Genomic DNA, 23,170 nt, shown 5'->3' with positions numbered 1-23,170 from the left:
GTTACGGGCTTCTGTAGAAACATGGTGGCACAAAATGGCGGTATGTAGATAAAAACGTCTCATTCTAAGGTAATAGAAACATAACGGTTCATTATAAAAGGTCTTTATACACCCCTGATAATATAGTTTTGTATATTATTTTGCATTTCTGTCAAGAGATCCTTCTAAAAATTACACACTGCACCTTTAAAGAGTTTTTCTTCACGAAAAATAAACATTGGCATACAGTATCAACAAGATCATCAGGATAAAACATTTTAATAGCCAGAGGTTGCATATAGACCACAGAACAAGATAGGAAAATTAATTTTACAATAGAAAAGACACTCTCTCGTGACATTTAACAGATTAGCAAACAAGTTTATATATTTACACAATTCTTTAAAAAAGTTTTTTATATTTTGTTACTTCAAAAATCTGTACTGAAAGTGTAAGTAGTGCTAAAACCTTCCATAAAACCGGCTCTATGACCTTTACACTTTGCAACTATTTAGTTTAACCATTGACAAGCATTATTGTGGTCCTATGACACAACCTGAATCTCTACAAAGTGCAAAAGCAAAACATCTTCATTGTAAAAGCCACAAAAAAGCCCATTTAAATTAATTAAACAGACAAGGACACAAAAAAATAAAGGCTAAAGCAAAGAGTCAGGTGTACTGGAATGATTGTAAACTTCAGACTACACAATAACTGATTATATAATGCATAATTAAAAAAAATTAATGTGTAATGAAACAAAAATGCATAGTAGAAATAAAGTGTTAAAATAACTGAATGTTCATGATTCTACCTTTATGAAACATACAGCACACTCAAATGACCACATCTCCGAACTGGTACTTCACCAACAATATAAAGTAGTACAGTGATAGGTAAGGCATTATGCACAATTATTATACTATGTCTTCAAAGCAGTCAAAACATATAAAGTTTTATAAATGTACATTGTCATCACAAACATTAAAAGATGATGTATAAGGACGCAAAACAAACAAGAACATGAACTGGTTTGATCAACTGGACACATTTACACATACAGATCTATATTTACCTTCACATTATGTGACCTTGGACATTGATAGTGAATCTTGTATTCACTTTCTCCAAAACACAAGGCTAGCATATGCAAGCACTTGATGAAACAATACAACTGCTACTAAGAGTTTAATAAACACATTATAAAATCTTCACAGCATTCTTGAAACACAACGTCTTGCCTTCAACTAAAAAAGTTGCCTTGAATTATTTATTATGAGATGTTTTGTTAAAGTTTGGGTTTAGGTAAATCACTGTGACGGTGATGTCATCACGGTACATGCGTGCCAGGTCACTCGGCAGTGCCAGCATGGTTGCCAACCTCTCTTGGTCCATCTCTCCATAGTCGTTTGTGCCCAGCGCATGGCGAATCAAGTGTGTGGCTGCGTTCAGATCCAGTGCGGGTGTTGCCCTGGCCTGTCGGCGCAGCAACAGCTGGTGCATTTGTCCCAGGTTAAGCTGGCTGGCTGAGATCGGTGCCTGCAGGTGAATACCTGTTAGGTGTTCGGCCACAAGTCTTACAGCCTCCTCGTTGTTTATTTCATCCCAAAGACCATCTGAGGCCAAGATCAGAAACCTGTCCTGTGGTCTCAGGCGATGGTAGGTAACCTCTGGTGTGGCCTCTAAGTAAGGTGGAGTAAGATAATTAGGTGGGGCATACTGATAAAGGTTAAGCGCTTCTGAATCCGAGTCTCCGCTGTCCAGCACACTTTGCTGTAGCTCGCGACTCCACTTAAAGCGAACATCTCCAAATGCACGTAGTGGCATCAAGACCCCGAGCAGTCTGTCATCCACGATCACGGTTTGCCGCTCACTGGTCGGGTGCTGGGACCAAACCCGCTCCAATTCGGCTGTATTGGTGGCGTTGTGGTCCTGCGTGAGTGGTAGTGCACTCCAGCTCCCGTCAGCCTCTTGGACTCCCAATATCGCACGGCAGTCTCCTGCATTTGCAACGTGCACACCTTCAGGCCCTATGTGTGCCACACAGGCAGTGCAACCGGCAAAGGCGGCCTGGATTGCTGTGTTGCGCATCATGTCATTTGCCAGCGGCACCTGCGCCTCAAGGGAAAGATCCGTGTCCAGACGCTGGAATGCATGGCTGAGAGCATCTGCAGGGCTCATGCCACCACCGTGTTCTTCACTCGCCAGAAGCTCCTGCCAGTAAACACGCAAATGATTGACATAGAGAGCGGCAGACTCTCTGTAGTTGTAGTCATTACGATGTTTGTACCATTGCAGAATAGGCGGCACTGGTCTTACTGTCTCCATGGCCGCCTCCAGATCCTCCAAGACGGATTCGGACATCATCGCCACAGAAATGTAATATGGCAGCCGTTCGCTGACTGCCTGAGCACACGCATGACCGCCATGTCCGTCAAACACACCAAAGAGCATGCCGCGGGCCTGCAGGCAACTGGCACTACTGCGGCGATCTTCCAGTGGAGTATTGGCTGCAAGCTGGTTACTCTCAAACCTCAGGACAGGACTGGGACCACCACGGCCATCAAACTCTGGAATTTGAACAGATTGTTCATTGGCACACAGGACAGCATCAATCTGGAGCCGGTTTAGGGGGAAGTCCAGTGTGGTTTCTCCCTCCTGTCCGGTTCTACCACGACGGGAGGAGACGCCACGAGTATGCGAGGGAAACAGGAAGGTTTTACACATTGGGATGGGTAAAACATGGCTGGTGGCAAAGGAACTGGACAGATGCCTTCTACCAGTGTGAAAGAAAAGCCTTGAACAAAGATAGCCAGACATTACTGTCTGGATGCAGTGACGTAGTGAAGTAGTCTACAACTCCCGCATCTGTAAAAATACAATGTGAAATGACAATATTTAGTAACGTTATAATAACTTAGAATCATGTCATATCATGTTAAAGAAGGTTGCCATCACAAACCTTTACGATCTATTTAAACCTTACGTGCGGATTTAGTTGTATTTGCACTCTAGCATATGCAACACGATGTCTTTCACAAATTTGTAAGGGTGATAAAGTCCAAATCATGTATAAACATTCATGCAGAATATTGATTTGCTTGCTTGCTAGCTAGCTTCACTAGATGTTCGGCTCAAAAATCACCAACAATTTTTTGGATTTATTGTGTTTTAGAAAGTTATATAAAATACAATTTCTTACTGTATGCCAAACTATTTCATTTAGAAAACTGAAAGATCCGCAAAAGTAGAAATAAATGCCTACTCGAGACACAAACCTGTCACTGAGCGCTGTATGCTCTTCTTCTGCAGTCCACTTCCTCGCGGGAGGCTGCAAACAAGCAGTCGACAGCGCCCCCTACACTTCCGCTTGGTGTTTGATGACTATGACATCAAAATACCGCGAGAGCGATTCAAAAGCTGTTCTTTTAAATCCCTCTCGCGGTATTTTGATTTCACACAAAATATGTGCAAAACTGTGCCACAAAATATATAAGTACAAACAAAACTGTATTATAAATTGCTGTATTTGTATTGCATTAAATAATTAAATTAAAATATATACATATTAGCAAAAATATGCATAACGTAAACATGCAAAAATACCAGTGAAAAATACCAAATTTTTGTTTTATTAATTTTTTTATTAAAAATAAAAGCGCAGAGACGTTGCCATATCGTGTTACGTCATTAATTACTTGATTGAAAAGAGCGGGAGTTTTAACTTCTTCGGTTTGGTTGAAATCGGTCGTTAAAGTTGCTGACTGAAGTTTAAATCCCCAATATCCTTAACTAAAACAGGTTTGGGTTGTGAAAATGATGTCTGGAAGCTGTCACAGATTCACAGGTAAATATTGTAGCGATTTGTACAGTGAAATGTTTACTCATAGTGAATTTACCATAATTTAATAGCGTTTTGTGATCTTGTTGTAGGGCACGGGGATATTGTGAGGCCAATATTGGAAAGCATGTTTTGAAAAACAAAATGGAAGGTAAACATCACATCATAAACACAAGAAATAGTTCAATATCTAGATGTAAACACTATGCCATCTATTAATACAAGAGTCATTACATATAACATCATTCTTATGTAGTTTAATGTAATGAACTTTAATGATAAAAATGTGAGTGCTTTGGTTAAAGTATGCATACATAATTTTAAAAGTATATAATGAAATATAAATGTATATTCATACGTTTAATGTACACAACAACTGCGTTATGTAGTGTTTGTTGGTAGCTTATAGAAAGTTTAAAAGCCATTACTGTTTATGGTGAAATGCTTTGCTTTTGCATTTGGCAGATGCTTTTATCCTAAGCAACTTTATAGTACATTACAACATACATTTTGATTAGTATGTGTATTGTCTAGGGCTGGAACCCATGACCTTTTTGTACCTCATTTTCTTCCAACTGAACTACATAACATTTATATTTAGGAATTAAGCAGACATTTAACACATTGACATGTAATTTCTTAACAATTGTAATATATAATTTTATTTATAATTTAAGTGCATATTTTAATTTCTATGTTTACATTTCAGCTATCAAGACAGATTTACGTCTTTTACTGGAGTGTCTGAAATACCAGATGAAATGGCCGGACTCGCAGAAACAAGCTCTCCTCACCATCCTCTCTATTTGCCAACAAAACGGTCTGCATATAAACATACTCGCACACTCACTCACAATATTTCTAATTTTAACATTTTTCCATGCAAAAATGTAAAGCTTTGAAGTTTAGTTTTCCTTATCTCTGTGTAGCAGGTCAATATGTGGAGTTCTTTAGAGAGATTGGAGGGATTTCATTCATCTATAATCTGTCAAAGTCTAGCTCATACTCTGAAGTTAAACAGACGGCTCTCTTTACACTTGCATCCGTTGCTGAATCACATGGTGTGTGTGTGTGTATTTTTATAGTTCGTTTTGCTAAAATGATATCTACTTGCATATACTGTGTGATTTGATTATAAACACATTCTCTCTGTCTGCAGAAAGCTGTAAGCAGACCCTTTGCCGGGAAGAGACTTTTCGTGATTTGGCACATCATTTGGAACAGGAAATACCTCTGACACACAAACGGGTTGCGGTGTACATGCTGGGTGTATTGGTTGCCAACAACAGTAAGCTTCATCATTAACCTTATGTGAGACCTACAGTGAAAGGATTCCTGTTGCTGTATTGGTTTTGTTATTTATCAGGAGATCAAACATTTATAGTCAAATCTTGTAACCAGCTGTTCACTGGATTCCCAAGCAGTGTGTAGACAAATTATGTGTATGTTGACCCTATATTTAATATCTTTGTTTGTTTTGTATTCCAGGATGTGGCCAGACTTTTGCTAAGACCTCGAGGTGTATTGAAGTTTTGCTCAGTTTGTTCAGGTACACACAAGTACAACGCATATGAATCACTTTGTCACTTGCCTTCACCTACAGACATGTATAACGACAGTGTATTTAACCCTGTGATGTTACAATTAGACATGAGATCATATTATTTTCTCCTTAAAGGCAGGGTGCATGATGTCTGAAAGCCAATGTTGACATTTGAAATCACCTAACAAACACGCCCCTACCCCAATAGAATCTGGACCATCTTCTGAGAGATCCTCTCCACACATACACAACCCAGGAAACGATGACGCTTAGTAGACACGCACCTTACTGCTGATACGGCTGCAAGTGTGTTTTGGTAGTCGGCCCGATTCCTTCCAAAGTGTTTTTTAAAAATCATGCACCCCGCCTTTAAGGGTAAAACTGTACACTGCTGGGAATTGGAGTGTGGGTAATTTTAAAGCATGGTTTTTGGCACTTATGGGGCTGTAACCCATTTACAGGTATGTCTTGAGATGTAACCATAAGTGAATAAAGAAAATGTGACCCTGTCTGTGAAATCCAGGCTTAAGTCTCATAATCTAACGATGAAATTAGGAGCATTAAAGTTTGATTTTAAACATTGATTTCACTTTATGTTATGCTTAACATGCCATTACTCAATTACTAAATTAAAGATACCACTGTTATAGTTTCACTTAATGTTCTTGAGATTATGTAGGATGCAATTATGTAAAAAATGGTCAATCACAATAAAAATGAGTTTAGATGGGTTTTCACAGAAAGAATGAGTCACAAATAATGATAATGGTACTCTAACCAGCAGCAGCAAAACAGCGGAAATTAAAGTCCAGTGGCTGTAAATTCTCCAAGACTGTGCCCTGGATAAATGGAAACATTCACAAACAAACTATAATATGTTCCATGTTTGGGAAGGAGGGGAAAGATTTGAAACCCTTTGATGTTTATACATAAAAAATATGCAAGAAATGGTATTGGGGTATAAAGTCCATAAATTGGTGCTCATTGGATGCTGGATTTTTTATATTTGTTAAACTTAAAACACCAAGGCATTTGAAATGATAATTTAGAAGATTAAAAGGCTTATTCTCACATGGCTTTACATAAAAAACAAGTCACGGGTACATCACAAGTCTTTATCAGGGTGTCAGATTTGTTCCTGATGTTTAGTTTAAAAGGGTTCTATTATACAATTTTTATTAAAGCGGACATATCATGAAAATAATTTTTCCATGTTTAAGTGCTATAATTGGGTCCCCTGCACTACAGGTCTTCTCGGGTCCAAAGAAATGTACCCGAATAACTTTATACCCCGAACCCGACGTGCATAAATCATTTTTTTAAAAGAAAGACCCGACCTGAGACAAAACCGAGAAAAATAGGCCCAATTCCGACCCAAATTAGTGGCAATTTTTTTTACCCAACTGAATCGAATGTAAACTGCACTGACGTGTGTGCATTCTGCAGACTCAAACGCAGCAGTAAGACAGAAATAAACTCCGGTGGCCTCGCAACCAATTTTCGAAGCTGCTCCATTTGTTTTACTTTGTTATCTGATGATGACACCAAGCTGACCGCTAAAATTTACTTTTAAAATTGACTGACATGTCTGTCTCAATGAAAATGAACCTACCGCCAGTCACTCAATGTCGCAAGCGCTCTTGGCAAACAGATGAGAGGTTTGAAAAGGACATTGACGCACACACGCGGGAGAGTTCGGGTCTTCTCGGGTCCGTTTGGCAAAAACACATTAATTTTAAATTACCCGAGACCCAATGCAGCTATTATTATTCCCGTCCCGTGTCCGAGGCACACGTGAAACTTTAAGAAGCCCGAGGTCCGACCCGAGACCCTATCGAGTTCGGGTCTAAGTGGCCCTGTGAAGACCTCTGCCCTGCACTTCTATCAACCTAGAAAATGTGATCAACCCAGTAACTTTGTTTTGGTTAACCATTTTCTGCAAGCGTGTGAAAAAATAGGTAATTGAAATTTAGCTTCCCTATTGATGTCAGAAGGGGATCTTATTATAAAAATACCACCCCTTTATCTGCACCATCCAACCACAATAATTGGGACCCAATAATAGCACTAAAAGTCTGATTTTCACGCTATGACCCCTTTAAGTAAATCAAAGAACTGTATATCTGTGACTCATACAAAACATCTGTAAACTCACTTGAATACTTTCCTGCTGCCCGACAGAACCAAATGTCTGTTTATTCTCTCTTTCTTTAATGCCATTTTTCAGGCACAGTTTTCCAGAGCCCAATGACTCTTACGAGCAGCTGCAGTTTTGGGTCGCTGTGTCTAGCGCTCTTTGTAGCTCGGTTAACAACCCTCAGAATGGTAAGAAATACATTAGTTATCTTTACAGTGGAGTGTCTCCCTTCAGACAATCAGATATCTTGAACAGTTGTTTAGACAAGCATTTATATTTGTGCTTTTACAATGGCTTTGAACATGACTCCTTAGATTTGTGAGGTCCTTAGGTTTTATTTGGTAGAGCATTGCATTAGCAGCACAAAAGTTGTGGGTTTGATTCCCAGGAAACATTGTATTGATAAAAAAAAAGTATAGCTCAAATGCACTCACTTTAGATAAACGTGTCTGCAAAATGCATAACTGGAAATATATTCACAGTCATGCTTATTTGAATTCATGGCAGATGCATTTAAAAATAGGCATTTTCTACCACAATCCTCTATTGTATTTGTCTGTTTCAGAGGAGAACCAGAATGTCTGTTCACGTGTCTTTCCTATGGTGATAACCTGGCTGCAGGAAGTGCAGTTGCCTCGAGCAGAACTGGCACAGCCTATATGCTCATTTATTGGCATGACTGTGGCAAACAACTGTGAGCACAAACCACATCAGCATAAAATCACATACATAAAGGCACATCTTTTGTGACTCTGCGTTTCTTAGCTTCTGCTCAGGAGTATTTTGTGTCTGCGGGAGGCCTGGATTCACTCTCTAACACTCTTAATAAAGTCTTACCTCAGTCGGCTCAAAGCATGGCTGCTTGCAAGATGGCCACAGTGATTATTAAAACACTGTCTGCTTGCATCTCCAACAATGGTAAGCAACACGTGCACACATACGCACCCTGACTGACTGGAATGCAATGGGTTGTTCAGATTCTGTATTTTTGTATCTCCCAGAGTTGTTGGTTTCTTCTCTATCAAACTTGAGGGTTATTCCAGGGATGTTGTGTTTGTTGTCCAATCCAAACCTCGACCCTCAAGACCAGATTGCTGTGGTGGTGACGATTGGTCAGCTCACAGATGCTTGTGGTAAGTGCCTGTAACTGATTAAGGTGTACTGTTGTAACCTCCAATCATATGAAATTCAGTCGGTTTGACACAATTTTGTGCATGTAAACAATAACATATTGACTGTCTAACCTTAACCTGCAGTGGAGCATCAGTTTCAGTTGTTGCTGGCTGGAGGTCTGGCGTTGATGATCTCTCTGCTCACTGAATCCCCTGATGAAGAGGTCAGGAGAGCAGCTATGTTTGTATTGCACACCTGCAAGAGAATTAGTAAGTTACACATCTAAATGTTTTCACATGCACACACTGTACGGTAACAGTATGCTGTGGTATTTGGCTGCAATTATTTAGTGGTCATTATCTTTATATTAGAATTGACATTTACAGTTATATGTGACCCTGTCTGTGAAAACGCAGATAAAGCATTTTTATTTTTTTTTTGGTAAATTAAAGGTACACGATCATACAGAGATACACGATCTCTGAAAGCCAATGTTGACATTTAAAATCACCTAAACAAACACTCCCCATACATACACATCACAGGCAACGATGCAGGCTTCTCACGGGTCCTTGAAATCCTTGAAGGTTTGTGAATCTGGGGAAATAATTTAAGGCCCCGGGAAGTATATACATACACAGATACAGGCCATTGAAAGTGCTTGAATCTATTTTATGCAAGAAGTTTTCTGGAAAAATATCCATATTGTTCCCTGTGTAGTGTAGGATAATATCATAAAAATTCTGGACTTTAAGCAAAGATGCTAAACTGTTCGCTTTAAATGCTAATTACTTCTGTATGCGGATGTTGATTCATACCAAAATGCTTTTTTGGGTAATTGTGTTTGACAAATGAAAACGTCTCGGGTTACGTATGTAACTGTTGTTCCCTGAGAAGGGAACGAGACACTGCGTCTCCCTTGCCATACTTCTTGCATCCCTGTAACATCGCCTTTGGCAATATTTTAGATAGCAATATACTTCCTGGCTCCCGTGTCACCCTGTCTTTGTCGTTAAGCCTCACCATTGGTTGAATTTGATATATTACACATTTAGACGCACTTACCAATGGAAGTGTCCCCAAAGTGTCACCGCAGTGACGCAGCGCGAGTTCCTCGAAAGGGAATTGTAACAATGTATCTTAAAAGGTAACATGATGTAACCTTGCTCTCATTTGAAATGTGTCCCCACATTAAGTCTTTGAGGGTATTGGAGCTGGAAAGTTTTTGAAAGGTCCTTGAATTTGAAGTTTACTAAGGTGTGGGAACCCCCGACGATGTCTGTAGACATGCCCCTTACTCCTGACTGGCTACAAGTGTGTTTTTGGTACTCGGCCCGACTCCCTTTTCCAAAGCGTTTCTCAAATATCGTGCATGAAAACGTGAATGGTTTTCAACATAAAATTATCCTAGATAATGTAAAGAACATTCTGTTGAAATAGGGCTGTCACAATGATTAAAAATCGTCTCATCGCGATTGTTTGACATCGTCGCAATGATTTCAGATCACCGCAATGATTGCACATCTCTTTAAAAAACACAAGAGGGAGCTACAGCGCCTGTATAAACGAGAAAGTATCAGATGGCGCTCCTTAACAGACATGTGGTCCAGTACTAATATATCATATGTAGGGTTGGCTACTATTAAAGGCCTGTTCTGGTATAGTCAGTCTAGTTTATTGCATTTTTATTTTTAGTTATTAGTTATTTTTCAGACACTTTATTGTGTTTATTTCTTGTAAAGAATTTTCAGGTTTTGAAAGAAATTTTCATTAAATAATTACTTAAATATGTGTATTAATATTTACTGCCAGGTGAACCTTGCAAAATATTTAATTTAACAATTAAAAAAAAACATTTAAAATATTTGAAAAAAATATTTCATAAACAAACAAAAAAATTGTGAGAATTTAATGTAAAAGCAATAAAACAGACAATTAATCGACAAATTTATTAGGCAATTAACCATCAGCCAAATTTCATAATCATGATAGCCCTATGTTGAAATATAACCTTGATATCTTTAATATTAACCGAATAAGGTCAAACTTTGATGCTCCTCTTCTCATTATGAGACTTTAGCCTGGATTTCACAGACAGGGTCACATACTATACATGAAGAGCTCAGATGCAAACCCCTCCAAGTGTGTCTGACATGTTTTCTTGTAAATAAGACTTTTATTTATGAGACTCTTAATGGATTCTGCCAACATACTGCTAATAATATGTAAACGTATAATACGTGCCGAGCATTTGTTAAATATCATTCTCGTTTTTGATGGAGGTGGCGTTTAGAGACTTTGCATCTGAGCTCCTCATGTCTCTTATGAGTTTGCAACCTTCACATGGCATTTCAAACCTGGTGTAGGAAAGGCACATTTTTGTCTTTATTGCAGTGGTGATGAAGTGCCATTTTCTTCAGGTGTATATCATTCTCACACTGAGCTTCTCTTAACACGCTGTTGTGTTGAGTCTAAGTCTGAATCTGACAGAGGAAGTGGTAGGGCATGCTGACCTGTATTTTTTTTCTCACAGCTGAATCAATGTGTGGAGACATGTCTTCAAAGGTTGAAGAGGAGTGTGATATGGAGAAACACAGGCAGTCAGCTGCTGAAATCCTTCAGAGAATACAGCAGCTAGAGGAAAAGGTGGAAATGTGTGCTGTGTTGCAATTCATTTCATATTAAAATGTGTGTGAGCCAAAAGATTTACGCCATTTTAGTTTTTTTGGAATTGGAGGATTTCAGCCTTCTTTACATCTTTTACAATTTCTTAAAGGGATAGTTCACCGAACAATGGAGATTGTGTCATTTACTCATTGACTTGTTACAAATGTGTGTACATATCTTAATTTATGTTCAGCAGAACAAAAAAATAAAAAAACCCACAACCAAACAGATCTGGGGCACCATTCACTTCCATAGGATTGTTTTTTCCTACTATAGAAGCCAATGGTGCCTCAGATCTGCTTGGTTACAAACATTCTTTAAAATTTGTATTAAGCAGAACCAAAAAATGTATACTTGGACAAAATTAAAAACAAATGTGCTGAAGCCTTAAATACATTTCCTCTGTTTATTTTTAAACTTGATCGCCTTAATTGTGTGTTTACAATAAGATTGGGGTGAATCAGTTGGAGAGGGACTGTGAAACCCAGCGGAGTGAACAGAAGTCGACCTCATCTGTGGAATTTAATGAGGAATGGTGGGGCGGCTCTGTGAAGCGGAAGGTCAAAGGTTATCATCAAGCATGTCAGGTCAGGTGCACACCCAACCCCTGCAAAAAATCTGGAGCAACCAATCACAAATCAAAGACCATGGGTGCTTTTCAAATGCAAGGTTGCGTCCTATAAACTCAAAGGCTCAGAAGGATTGGGCTAGAGTAAACAGAAACAAATGAGTCGGTCTTAGTATCTATTGGAACGTCATACCGGTTCCTGCCCCCATAGTTTTGCAGTACAGTGATTGGGAATCATCATGTATCAACAGTTTGTGGTCTACCAGTTCTTTACAACTCATTGTTTAATTTACGACAATAAAATGTTTTTGTCTTGTACGTCATACTGAAATTGGCGAACATCCTTCAGATTGAGATGTCCTGCGATGATGCTTAGTGACGTGGCAGCCATCCTGGGATGCAGCCTTTGGTTTGAGAAGCACTCGATATAACCAAGAGAGCTTGGTGATGATCATGTGTCAGGCCAAATTAACATACAAACTTGCAAACATTGACCATTCCACATTTCTTTAGAACTGATAAGTGTCCCGTGTTAGCTAGTTAATTTTGATACATCTACCATATAACTTGGCTACACAAACTGTGTATGTGTTTGTGTTTCCGTGAGTAGCAGGGTGTGCGAAAAGCTTTATTTAAGACATCTGAGCCGTGTTTGAGTCCAATCCAAGTCCCTGTCTTCCAACGCACTTGCTGGGAAAAGGGCAAAGAGAGCGAGCAAACGAGAGAGACTGAGAGCTCATCCCAAATGAGCAATGACTGGGAGATAAGGAGAGAGATGGATGAGGAGCAGAGGAAATTACATTCTGAAAGAGTAGTAAAGAAATTGAAGATGATCACAACTTTTGCAAATCCACATTCGGAAGATAAATGTTATGAACCTCTTAAAAGCTGCAGTGTGCCAACAGGGGGCGGCAGAGATACAGAAGGGTAAACGACCATAAATTACTTTGCTATCACTTTGTTTATACTGTAATCTCTTTTAAAGTAATATTCCACTTTCTTAAATCTTGAGTATTTTTTGTCTTTCTTTATTCAGTTGAAGAAATTAAGTTTTATAAGGAAACATTTCAGGATTTTTCTTCATATAGTGGACTTAAAAGTTTAGCCGTGTGACGCGCCAGCGTGGCCTTACGTATTACGCATGTCGAAAAGTCACACATAACGTATGAGAAACTACCGCTCCAGTGTTTACAAGTGTGGAGAAAGAGGACCGTTCCGATGTTGTTATACGTGGAATGATACTGATTAGTGTCTTTGTGTCAGTTTATTGTTTAAAATGGTCCGCAAGTGTGCTTTTTACACATGTAACGCATGACCCTTCGACGTGATTTCGTCATACGGTTGCACTAGCGGTTCACACGGCTAGTGCAAGATGAGAAGTTGTGGTTTAAAAGTACTTTTTGGCTAAAATGGCAGTCGTTTCGCTAGATAAGACCCTTATGCCTCGATTGAGATTGTTTAGAGCCCTTTGAAACTGCAATTTCAAAACTGTAAACTGTTGAGGTGCATTATATGGGGAAAAAATCCTGTATTATTTTCCTCAAAAAACTTAATTTCTTCTCGACTGAACAAGAAATATAAAAACATCTTGGATGAAATGGGGGGTGAGTAAATTATCAGAATTTTTTTGGCGGCAAATTCGTGTCTACCGTGCGTAGTTGGACCCTCGAACATTTTAAATGTGGGTTAACATCAGACACGAGTTCAACAATTTGCATGAGTCGATTAACATACAAAGTCAATGCAAAGACGCGATCAGATGCGCCCTCGCGTGGGGTGATGCAAATAACTCTATATCTATTCGGTTCAAACGCTTCTTCACAAAAGTTGAAAATATTCATCTCGAGCGAAAAATTCGCGTGTCACTAAGTTAAAACCCGCGAGTAATCTAGAGCGAGTAACGCGATGCCCCGGGTTTTGTGTGTACATAGCATAAGTTTACTCGCGTCATTCGCGTGTGAAATTCCAGTCATCAAGACATTCACGTGGAAATTCGCATCACGGGAGGGGCTTCTGCGACTTCGCTCACTTCCTGTAATCATGTCACTACTAGAGCAAGCTCCTGATTGGTTAATACGGCACGTTTTTCCGCCAAAGTTCATATTTTTCAACTTGTGCGTTTCCTGTGACAATCCTCGATTCCTGTCATCTCATTCGCGTCGCGAGACCTCCAGACGCGCGTCAACGTTGACTTAACATTGAAATAACTTGCGCTTGACGCCTCTACGGCGGCTGGTGTGAACACAGCATAACACTGGAAAAATTACTTGGTACACTTAATAAACTTGAAATTAATTAATTTAAACTTTCTTTATTTTTATAATTTATAGTAACTCATCAATAGTAAAGTTGAAATAACTTGAGCTAATTAAAAGGAATAGTCTACTCATTTTCAATATTAAAATATGTTATTACCTTAACTAAGAACTGTTGATAAATCCCTCTATCATCTGTGTGCGTGCACGTAAGCACTGGAGCGCGCTGCGACGCTTCGATAGCATTTAGCTTCGATAGCATTTAGCTATGGTACCATTTGGAGATAAAGTTAGAAGTGACCAAACACATCAACGTTTTTCCTGTTTAAGACGAGTAGTTATACAAGCAAATTTGGTGGCACAAAATAAAACGTAGCGCTTTTCTAAGCGGATTTAAAAGAGGAACTATATTTTATGGCGTAATAGCACTTTTGGGAGTAATTCGACTCGCCTGAAAAGTCCGCTCCCCTTCTCACTCTCATAATGGGAGAGGGAGGGTGTTACTGCGCCGAGTCGAAGTACTCCCATAAGTGCTATTACGCCATAAAATATAGTTCCTCTTTTAAATCCGCTTAGAAAAGCGCTACGTTTTATTTTGTACCACCAAACTTGCTCGTATAACTACTCGTCTTAAATAGGAAAAACGTTGATGTGTTTGGTCACTTCTAACTTTATCTCTAAAATGGTACAATTGAATGAATGGGGCTAAGCTAAATGCTATCGAAGCGTCACAGCGCGCTCCAGCGCTTACGTGCACGCAGACAGATGATAGAGGGATGTATCAACAGTTCTTAGTTAAGGTAATAACATATTTTAATATTGAAAATGATGAGTAGACTATTCCTTTAAGTGCAACAAGAATTTTTTTACAGAGTAAAGTTTTTTTTTTTTTCTTTTGTGCACAGGTTTACATAAGAACATTTAAATAAAGCAAAGTGGTGTTGCCCACATTAAAGCCAATGCCTTTTTGCTGAGAAGTTTGCTAGAGCACTGCTATGTGGTTGCTAATATGATGTTATGATTTGTTAATAAACATTCAGATATGCATATTCAGTATGCATTATGGTCTGAGCTGTTGTTCATTAAGATCCCTAATCCTACATGTATAAGGAATACTAACAATTAGTGATTTCTGCTTTAGCAAGCACTATTCACATTTGATGTCAATGGCTTTTCAAGACCAAATTTCTTTCCCTCTCTGGGAGTGACATTTTTTCCTTTTATTTTTTCTTGGTTTTCAGCCCAGATATTTTCAGACATCCTCATCCCAGAAAGAGAAACCAGTTCAGACAGACACTCTCAGATGGTAAAAAATGCTCTTAAAGTGCTCAGTCACAAAAATATTTTATTTCTCAGGGCTTTAAAAGTGTATAAAGGCTGTGGATTTCTGTATTTTTTTATCAGATGAGATCTCTCTGTGCTCGGAGTTATTGGACAAAGAAATTGAGAGGTTTCTGAAGCCACCACCTGCTTCTGTATCCAGCAGCTTACGCTGTGCAGGTGTGTGCCTATAAACACACACATTCAGTACTGTTTACTTTATTGGTCTCATACAAACAACTCATTTCCTTTCCCTACATTTTTTAGGTTGTGTAAAACTAATGCACGAGGTGGACAGTCGTGCATTTGGAGCCATGATGCGTATCTGCAGACACCAGTGTGATTTTCACCTGGTCCTTCAGGAGGCTGAAGATCGATATAGGAGAAGCCAGCAGTTAGAGAGAGCTAGTCACACCCTAACACGTGCTTGCATCAGTACACCGAGAGAGAAGACGGAGAGCAGTGCTAGGGACAGAAGCAAGCTGACTCACAGAGACACTCCACAGAGTCTTTGGAAAAGAAACGGTTTGTCCCACCTTAGTTATTTGTCATGTAAACTTTTAGAAAGTAACTGATAGAGAGAGAGGATTGGGGAACTAAACACACCCTCATCACAGTGCTTGGAAACTACATTCAAATACTGCAGTCTGTGTGCATGAAGAAATAAATCAAATAATAATGGCAAAGTTTCATAGATTATATAAGCATCTTCTGTTGAGAATCTTGTTAGTCCTTTTTAATTTCTTAAAAATGCGTCCTGGTTGCATACTATATTTATTATATAATATTCAGGATTAAAAATGTGACCCTGGACCACAAAACCATAAGTAGCATGGGTATATTTGTAGCAATAGTCAAGAAAACACAGTATGGGTCAATAATATACTTTTTTTTAATGCAAAAAATTGAGAAAATCGCATCAAAAGTTGTCCTAAATGAAGTCCTTACTGTGCGCTCACACCAGACGCGGTAGAGGCGGCAAAACGTGCTATTCGCGAGTAGTTGGATGCTCGAACATTTTGAGTTTGCCCGCTTCATTCATGTGTGAATTTTTAGTCATTCTAGACATTCACACGTCCCTTCCTGTAATCATGTTACTACTAGAGCAAGGTCCTGATTGGTTAACATGGCGCAAATATATGCCGAAGTTCAGATTGTTCAACTCGTGCGTTTCCGCGACAACGCTCAATTCGTGCTATTCGTATCTTTGCATTGACTTTACATGTAAATCACTCGCGCTTGCTGCCTCTTCCGCGTATGGTGTGAACGCATGGTTAACAACAAATTACTAACGATAAATACATTTTTTAATACATATTTATGGTAGGAAATTACAATATATTTTCATCAAACATGATCTTTGCAAAAGCAGAGATAATTGCATTTTTGTGACAGACTTTTCATAGAGATCCCATTCAGAGCGATCTTTAAAACAGACATGGACATGCAGCCGCTTGCCTTAGGGCAATACTTCCGGGTTTAAAAAGTTACGGAAGGGCGCCACCTGGTGGATAATAGCGGTATTGCGGAAAGCCGGAAATACTCGTCATTGACGTTTTCTCTTGATTGAAGAGATATCTCGTCAATGGCGGCGAAAGAGTTAAAGGTGTAGTGTGTAATTTTTAAAAGGATCTCTTGACAGAAATGCAAAAATAATATTCAAAACAATATTATCAGGGGTTTATAAAGACCTTTCATAATGAACCGTTATGTAATTATTACCTTAGAATGGGACGTTTTTATCTACATACACTGAGGGTCCCCTTACATGGAAGTCGCCATTTTGGGCCGCTATGTTTCTACAGAAGCGGACATCTTTTTACTAAGTTGTCTCCGACAATGACATGTTTGTCCTATCATAGCTCTCTATGTGTTTCAAAAGCGAGGGGTGAGCAGTGGACTGAGCCGTTGGTTATAATTCGCAACCTCACCACTAGATGCCGCTAAAATTTACACACTGCACCTTTAACATCCTAATGATTTTTTGCATAAAAAGACTAATTTTGGCCCGTACAATGTATTGTTGGTTATATCTACAAATATAACCATGTGACTTATGAGTGCTTTTGTGGTCCAAGATCACATTCTCTGATTGCACACTTTAATCTGATACTGTATGTCTTTACATGCTATTCTAATATTCTTTAATATAATGTACATGACTTTTTTGCCGTTTAATGAAAGTTTTTCTCTCCAGTTTTCAGTCTAACACCCCTGAAAAGGCCATGTGAAACTGATGGTAAGAGAAGTTTTATTTTCCTACTTGCAAAATGTTTCTTAAAGTGATGTAGGTGACATTGGGTTTTATAGGGAAGGGTGCAAACATTCATAACATCTTTGCCACTATAAACATCAGCAAACCACCCCATAAGCTTGATAAATTGTGCGTGTGCATGCAAAAAGTCGGCTTATAATAATGAATAAGTTTCTGCTGTTTCGTAACATAAGACCTCTTAATTCTTTCCACTTTGGTTAGTGCTGTTTAGATGTCTTTCCATCTTTGCGTTTACTTTTTCCCCTGTGTGCTGTATTTTTTGTCTCTGTCTCATTCTGTTCCATCCATTGGCGAGTCGTGATGTCTGACTGCTGTTCGGTTGTTTCTCCATCCAAAAACCTCAAGACCTACTTGCAAAACTTTTACCGTCACTGTACATTTATTATTTAACCAGTGACCTTTTGGGGTAGTTATATAAACCAATAACACCATACTGTAGCGGTACTTGATTCTTTTACTTTTAAATTGTATTGTATGAGAGAGAGAGAGAGAGCGAGAGAGAGAAATCATGAACCGGGAATGTTAGTGCAGGGAAGATGGGAACTAGGTTATGGATCTCTGTAAGTTCAGACATCCTCTGGTCATTAAACCTTTACTATTGACTTGAGACATAGTCTGATGTATATCCCAGAACATGAATAGGACATGATCAGTGTGCTCCTTTGGAATCAATCCAAGAAACTTTGAGCTGCTAGCATAAGGCTCTGCCAACTTACCAACAATTAATTTCATATTCATTAATGATTTTGCCACCAAAATTTGAGAGTGTGCCACTGAATTTTACATTCAGTCGCACATGTGCGACCAGTAAATTTGACCTTTTTTTGTGATGTGACACTGAATTTGAAACAGTACATTGGACTTTCTGCATCTTTCATCAAAGTATTTATTACTAATACAGTGGAAATTTGTAGAAATGAGATTATTTGGTTAGCATGTTGATTTACGGTGTGTGCCCCTAAATTTTTTGGTTGCGCCCCTAAAGTTTCAGTTGGGGGCCACGGTGCTCCTAGTGAAAAAAGTTAGTCTGGAGCCTTGGGTACCGATATTCAATTACTTGGAATGTCATCCATTGATACCGATAGTTTTGTTTAAAATTATTGTGTCATGAAATTATAGAAGTGCAGATCGTACAAACTGCAACTCTTTTGATTAAAATCTGCCCTGATCATCGGCCATTTAAAAGTCGTCATGAAATTTAATTTTTTTTTTTATAAATGACTTGTCTGTAAGCTTAGTTTTTGATTAAAGATAATAAAAAATGATTTCCTCAACAACTTTTCTTAACTTCTGTCACAAGGAATGGCATGAGGGTGGGGCCCAGGAAAAGACCGCAGGAATTAGCAACATGACCCAACTGATCCAATCAGTTCTTGTTTGACTAAATCAAGTCCCCCCTACCATTTTTCTCATTTCATAAGCCTTTCACTTGGATATACGCCATGACAGGGAAAATGCAAGACCATTGCTACTTCCGTTTCATGACAACTTTAAAGGGACACTCCACTTTTTTTGAAAATAGGCTCATTTTCCAGCTCCCCTAGAGTTAAACATTTGAGTTTTACCATTTTGGAATTCATTCAGCTGATCTTTGGGTCTAGCCGTAGCAGTATCACACTTAGCATAGCTTAGCACAATTCATTGAATCTGATTAGACCATTAGCATCACCAGGGCCGCCTTAACCTAATGTGAGGCCCCGGGGCTAAGAGGTTTTGTAGGCCCCCCTTCCCCTCGATTTATAGTCTGTAATATCTAGGTAATCTACATCACAAAATGCATTAGTTTCTTTCGAGACATCCAACATTGAGTTTTCCCTCTTTGAGCCAGAAAACACCATAATATTGTTATTAACATATCACTGAGCCCACTTGAGCATAAACACAAGACACTTTATTTAACAACCACACACAGCAACTTGTGATAATAAAACCAAAATGTGTGAAAGTTTATATGTTTATAAGCTTTATGTTTATATAGTTTTTGGAATATAATTTGCAGAAAATTGCCACTCACTAACTAAATGCTCACCACAGTTTTAAAAATATAATAAGTTAAAGTTAGTTTTAAAGTGAAAATGCATTAATGATAACAAAAGATAAGTCTTTATAGACAGAATCTTGTTTTTTAATCAATTTATTTTGTAGGCTACTGAAGATATAGTATGCATTGTATTTAGTATTTATGCATACATAAGCATGTAAAACGAACAAGTATGAATATGCACAAGACAGACAGGGAACATACATGTATACAAGATCTTTATATAATGAGATTATAATGGTGCTATCAGGGGATGATCATTTGAGATGGTCTTGTCGCTCTTTACTTTCTTAGACTTGCACCTTTACCGTTTCGTCTCTTTCTCGTCTTTCTACCAACAGATGTGTGTACTGTGAGCTGACGTCGGGTCAAACTACATCGCTCCAGCTGCGCACGCGTCACTGATATAAACGCGAGTGAACTTAAACTTTATAACAACTAACAGCATTATGTGCGGGAACTCCTTTCTTAATTTAGCGGCACAGTTTCTTGTGCACGGTGGGAGAGACTTCTGCATGCCAGAGACTCAGCTGAACCAGCACAGAACGAACGAGCGAGCGCGCGCACGAAAGAGAGAGAGATAGAGACCTGCACCTCACTAGTGCTTATTATGAAATTTCAGAAATTAGTCTTTCATTTGTTGGTGGATTATTTCCCGTTTCTCTGTCACACTCAGTCTAACGTGCAGGAATGTCAAGTTGACAACGCGCACTTAATAACATTACGCGGAATAAAAAATATGTTACGTCTGACATTTTAATTCACGTTAAGTTACAACGGACCAATCAGCAGTCATGTAACGTGCAATTAGAGTGATTGACAGAAAACCCGACAAGTTACAAAACAATATGACATTTTCAGCTCGTCATGAACGCAAACTTGGGAGGCCCTTGAACTTGGGAGGCCCCTGGGCTTCAGCCCAGGTAAGCCCGTGCATTAAGGCGGCCTTGAGCATCACCCTCAAAAATAACCAAAGAGTTTGGATTTGTAGTTACATTGTGTAATAAGACAAAAGGAAAATTAAAAGTTACGATTTTCAGAATTGACTAGGAACTATACTCTCATTCTGACATAATAATCAATGGATTGTGCTAAGCTATGCTAAAAGTGGTACCGCCAGACCCGGAGATTGGCGGAATGGATTCCAAAACGTTAAAACTCAAATGTTTAACTCTAGGGGAGCTGGAAAATTAGCATATTTTCAAAAAAAAGTGGAGTGTCCCTTTAAACAATTGGCCGATGTCCTAAAATGGGACAAATTGCTTTCATTCACCAATAACGATTATAGGGCGAATTATTTATTTATTTTTGGGTGCGTCCCTAATTGTACAGTGTACTGTTCTGTATTGTGATAATGTAAGGAGACAGTTTTAGTCACTGCATCTTTAAATTCATTCAGTTTAATGTGCTTGTTTGTTTTTACATTCTTTTTATTTATTTTTTCACAGGCTCAAACAACGAAGAGAAATTAGTTCGCAGAAATCTTGAGAAATCATTTGATAAATGTCTCCCCAAAAATGTCAGTATTCTTAGTATTGGTAGTAAAAACAAGAATGCATTTTACCATGTCACACTTGAACATTTTAGATGCGACAGTCATGATGCCTGGATTTTTTTTGTCACAATATTCTGTTTTATTAAAGAGCAGACAGTTCATACTCACTTTGGGTGCTTATACACATAATGCCCATTGTGTTTGCGTGTGAATTTGTAACCATTATTTTCTGTTAGTCTTTCTCAGGTAGGCAGAGGGACAGAAAGAATTGGTCTGCTGATGAACTGCTTTACCTCAATGAGGGTGTAAAGAGGTTTGGTCACTCCTGGAACTCCATCCTGTGGGCATATCCATTCCTGCCCAGACGCACCAATGTAGACCTGGCCCAGAAATACCAACGCATGCAGGTATTACATGCAAAAAAAAAAAAAACTGGAATAGTCAAAGTGTTTTTAAATATTAATAATTCATAAATTTAGATCAGAAATCTGAATGCTGCCCAGAAAGTGCATACTGTATATATTGCATCACTCTACCCCAACTAGCTGCAATTTTCATAAAATTATAATGGTTTTAAATGTGATTATTACAATTACTATAATAATCTTAGAAGGAAAATGTCATGGTGTAAATATACTTAAATATGAGATGTTTAAAGGGACACTCCACTTTTTTTGAAAATATGCTTATTTTCCAGCTCCCCTGGAGTTGAACATTTGATTTTTGCCGTTTTGAAATACATTCGGCTGATCTCCGGGTCTGGCGGTACTACTTTTGGAGTAGCTTAGCATAGTCCATTGAATCTGATTGGACCATTGGCATCACGCTATAAATAACCAAAGAGTTTCGATTTTTTTCTATTTGAAACTTGACTCTTCTGTAGTTACATCATGTACTAAGCAGCCGAAAATAGTCCCCTTAGTAACTTTCAAATGACAGGGGACTATTTTCAGGCAATGCGTAATATTGCGCCTCCTGCAGCCATGTTACGGCAGCAAAGTCCTTGATTATTACGCCGGAATGAGAGTGTAGTCCTAGCTATATCTGCCTAGAAAATCACAACTTTTTATTTTCCGTCGGTCTTAGTACCTTATGTAACTACAGAAGAATCAGGTTTTAAATAGGAAAAATATTGAAACTATTTGGTTATTTTTTGCACGATGCTAATGGTCTAATCAGATTCAATGGATTATGCTAAGCTATCCCAAAAGTGTTAGCGCCAGACCTGGAGATCAGCTGAATGGATTCCAAAATGGTAAAAATCAAATTAGGGTAGCTGGAAAATGAGTATATTTTCAAAAAAAGTGGAGTGTCCCTTTAAGAGATTTACAGAGGTTCAGAGACGATGCTAATGACAGGCTGTATATGCTTTATAATGCATTCTGTGGGTGTTTCTTCAGTATTCAGACTAAATGTCAAGCCTGACATTGCTCATTGATGCAGGGATCATCACTTAACCAATGTATAGAGGATTCATATAATTGCAGTGTCCCAGGGTCTATGTTAGATCTGGCCTCTATCACAAATTGTATTCATGTTTACGGTTTCATTTCCCCAACAAAATCCTAATTTTGTTTTCTTTCACTGACAGAAAGCTAAAGCTCAAGGTTTGGATCGATCTGATGCAGGAAACATTTAACTTCAAAAAGATCATCTTGTTTTGCCATCAAACCTGTATGCATTTGTTTTCATTTTTTCATTATATTTAATATTTATTTAAAGCGAGTGAATGCATATTTAATATATATACAATATGTTAATATTTATGTTTTTGGATTGTGTAGTTTTGCCATAAAAACAAAGTGATGTGTTAGAGTATACTAATTTCTTGCACTAGATACAAAAGACTGTTATATTTTCCTTATAATTTTCCAAATATATGCATGAGACCAAAAATGTTTTGTGTGTGTGAAAAAATCATTACATGGAAAACAAG

At 38.4% G+C, this 23,170-nt stretch overlaps 2 protein-coding genes across 7 annotated transcripts; one reads left to right on the top strand and one right to left on the bottom strand.

Moving 5' to 3' along the window:
- Positions 1–242: 242 nt before the first annotated feature.
- pdp2 (putative pyruvate dehydrogenase phosphatase isoenzyme 2) lies at positions 243–3,362 on the bottom strand. Of its 4 annotated transcripts, none has more exons than XM_055174562.2 (2): positions 3,258–3,362; positions 243–2,847 (listed from the first exon to the last, which is right to left on the bottom strand). In XM_055174562.2, exon 2 carries the CDS (start codon positions 2,797–2,799, stop codon positions 1,246–1,248), a length of 1,554 nt encoding a protein of 517 aa, XP_055030537.2. In that variant the 5' UTR covers positions 2,800–2,847; positions 3,258–3,362; the 3' UTR covers positions 243–1,245. The 4 variants fall into 4 exon arrangements, with proteins under 4 accessions (XP_055030537.2, XP_055030539.2, XP_055030538.2 ...); XM_055174564.2 differs by having other exon boundaries at positions 3,182–3,289; XM_055174563.2 differs by lacking the exon at positions 3,258–3,362 and adding an exon at positions 2,942–3,147.
- A 318-nt stretch (positions 3,363–3,680) lies between these two features.
- On the top strand, positions 3,681–23,130 carry terb1 (telomere repeat binding bouquet formation protein 1). Of its 3 annotated transcripts, none has more exons than XM_055174838.2 (21): positions 3,681–3,826; positions 3,913–3,971; positions 4,530–4,640; positions 4,753–4,881; positions 4,980–5,108; positions 5,309–5,369; positions 7,591–7,688; positions 8,066–8,194; positions 8,266–8,418; positions 8,502–8,633; positions 8,757–8,882; positions 11,147–11,259; positions 11,730–11,867; positions 12,459–12,775; positions 15,345–15,409; positions 15,508–15,603; positions 15,691–15,948; positions 17,621–17,662; positions 21,188–21,258; positions 21,471–21,641; positions 22,826–23,130. In XM_055174838.2, the coding sequence occupies exons 2-21, from the start codon at positions 3,965–3,967 to the stop codon at positions 22,871–22,873; spliced, it is 2,394 nt and encodes a 797-aa protein (XP_055030813.2). In that variant the 5' UTR covers positions 3,681–3,826; positions 3,913–3,964; the 3' UTR covers positions 22,874–23,130. The 3 variants fall into 3 exon arrangements, with proteins under 3 accessions (XP_055030813.2, XP_055030812.2, XP_055030814.2); XM_055174837.2 differs by having other exon boundaries at positions 4,750–4,881; XM_055174839.2 differs by lacking the exons at positions 21,188–21,258; positions 22,826–23,130 and having other exon boundaries at positions 4,750–4,881; positions 21,471–21,635.
- Positions 23,131–23,170: the final 40 nt, after the last annotated feature.

This window comes from Misgurnus anguillicaudatus, chromosome 15 (genome assembly GCF_027580225.2).
Source record: "Misgurnus anguillicaudatus chromosome 15, ASM2758022v2, whole genome shotgun sequence".
Taxonomy (NCBI): Eukaryota; Metazoa; Chordata; class Actinopteri; order Cypriniformes; family Cobitidae; genus Misgurnus; species Misgurnus anguillicaudatus.
Note: the sequence above shows the minus strand (reverse complement) of the source record. Positions and strands in the feature narration are given on the sequence as shown.

Bases quoted from the DNA above. Each gene is read 5' to 3' on its own strand.
- terb1 (XM_055174837.2), top strand. The intron at 5,370-7,590 runs GTACACACAAGT...GCCATTTTTCAG, and splicing joins GTTTTGCTCAGTTTGTTCAG to GCACAGTTTTCCAGAGCCCA. The intron at 15,410-15,507 runs GTAAAAAATGCT...TTTTTTTATCAG, and splicing joins CAGACAGACACTCTCAGATG to ATGAGATCTCTCTGTGCTCG.
- pdp2 (XM_055174562.2), bottom strand. From the start codon at position 2,799: ATGTCTGGCTATCTTTGTTCAAGGCTTTTCTTTCACACTGGTAGAAGG.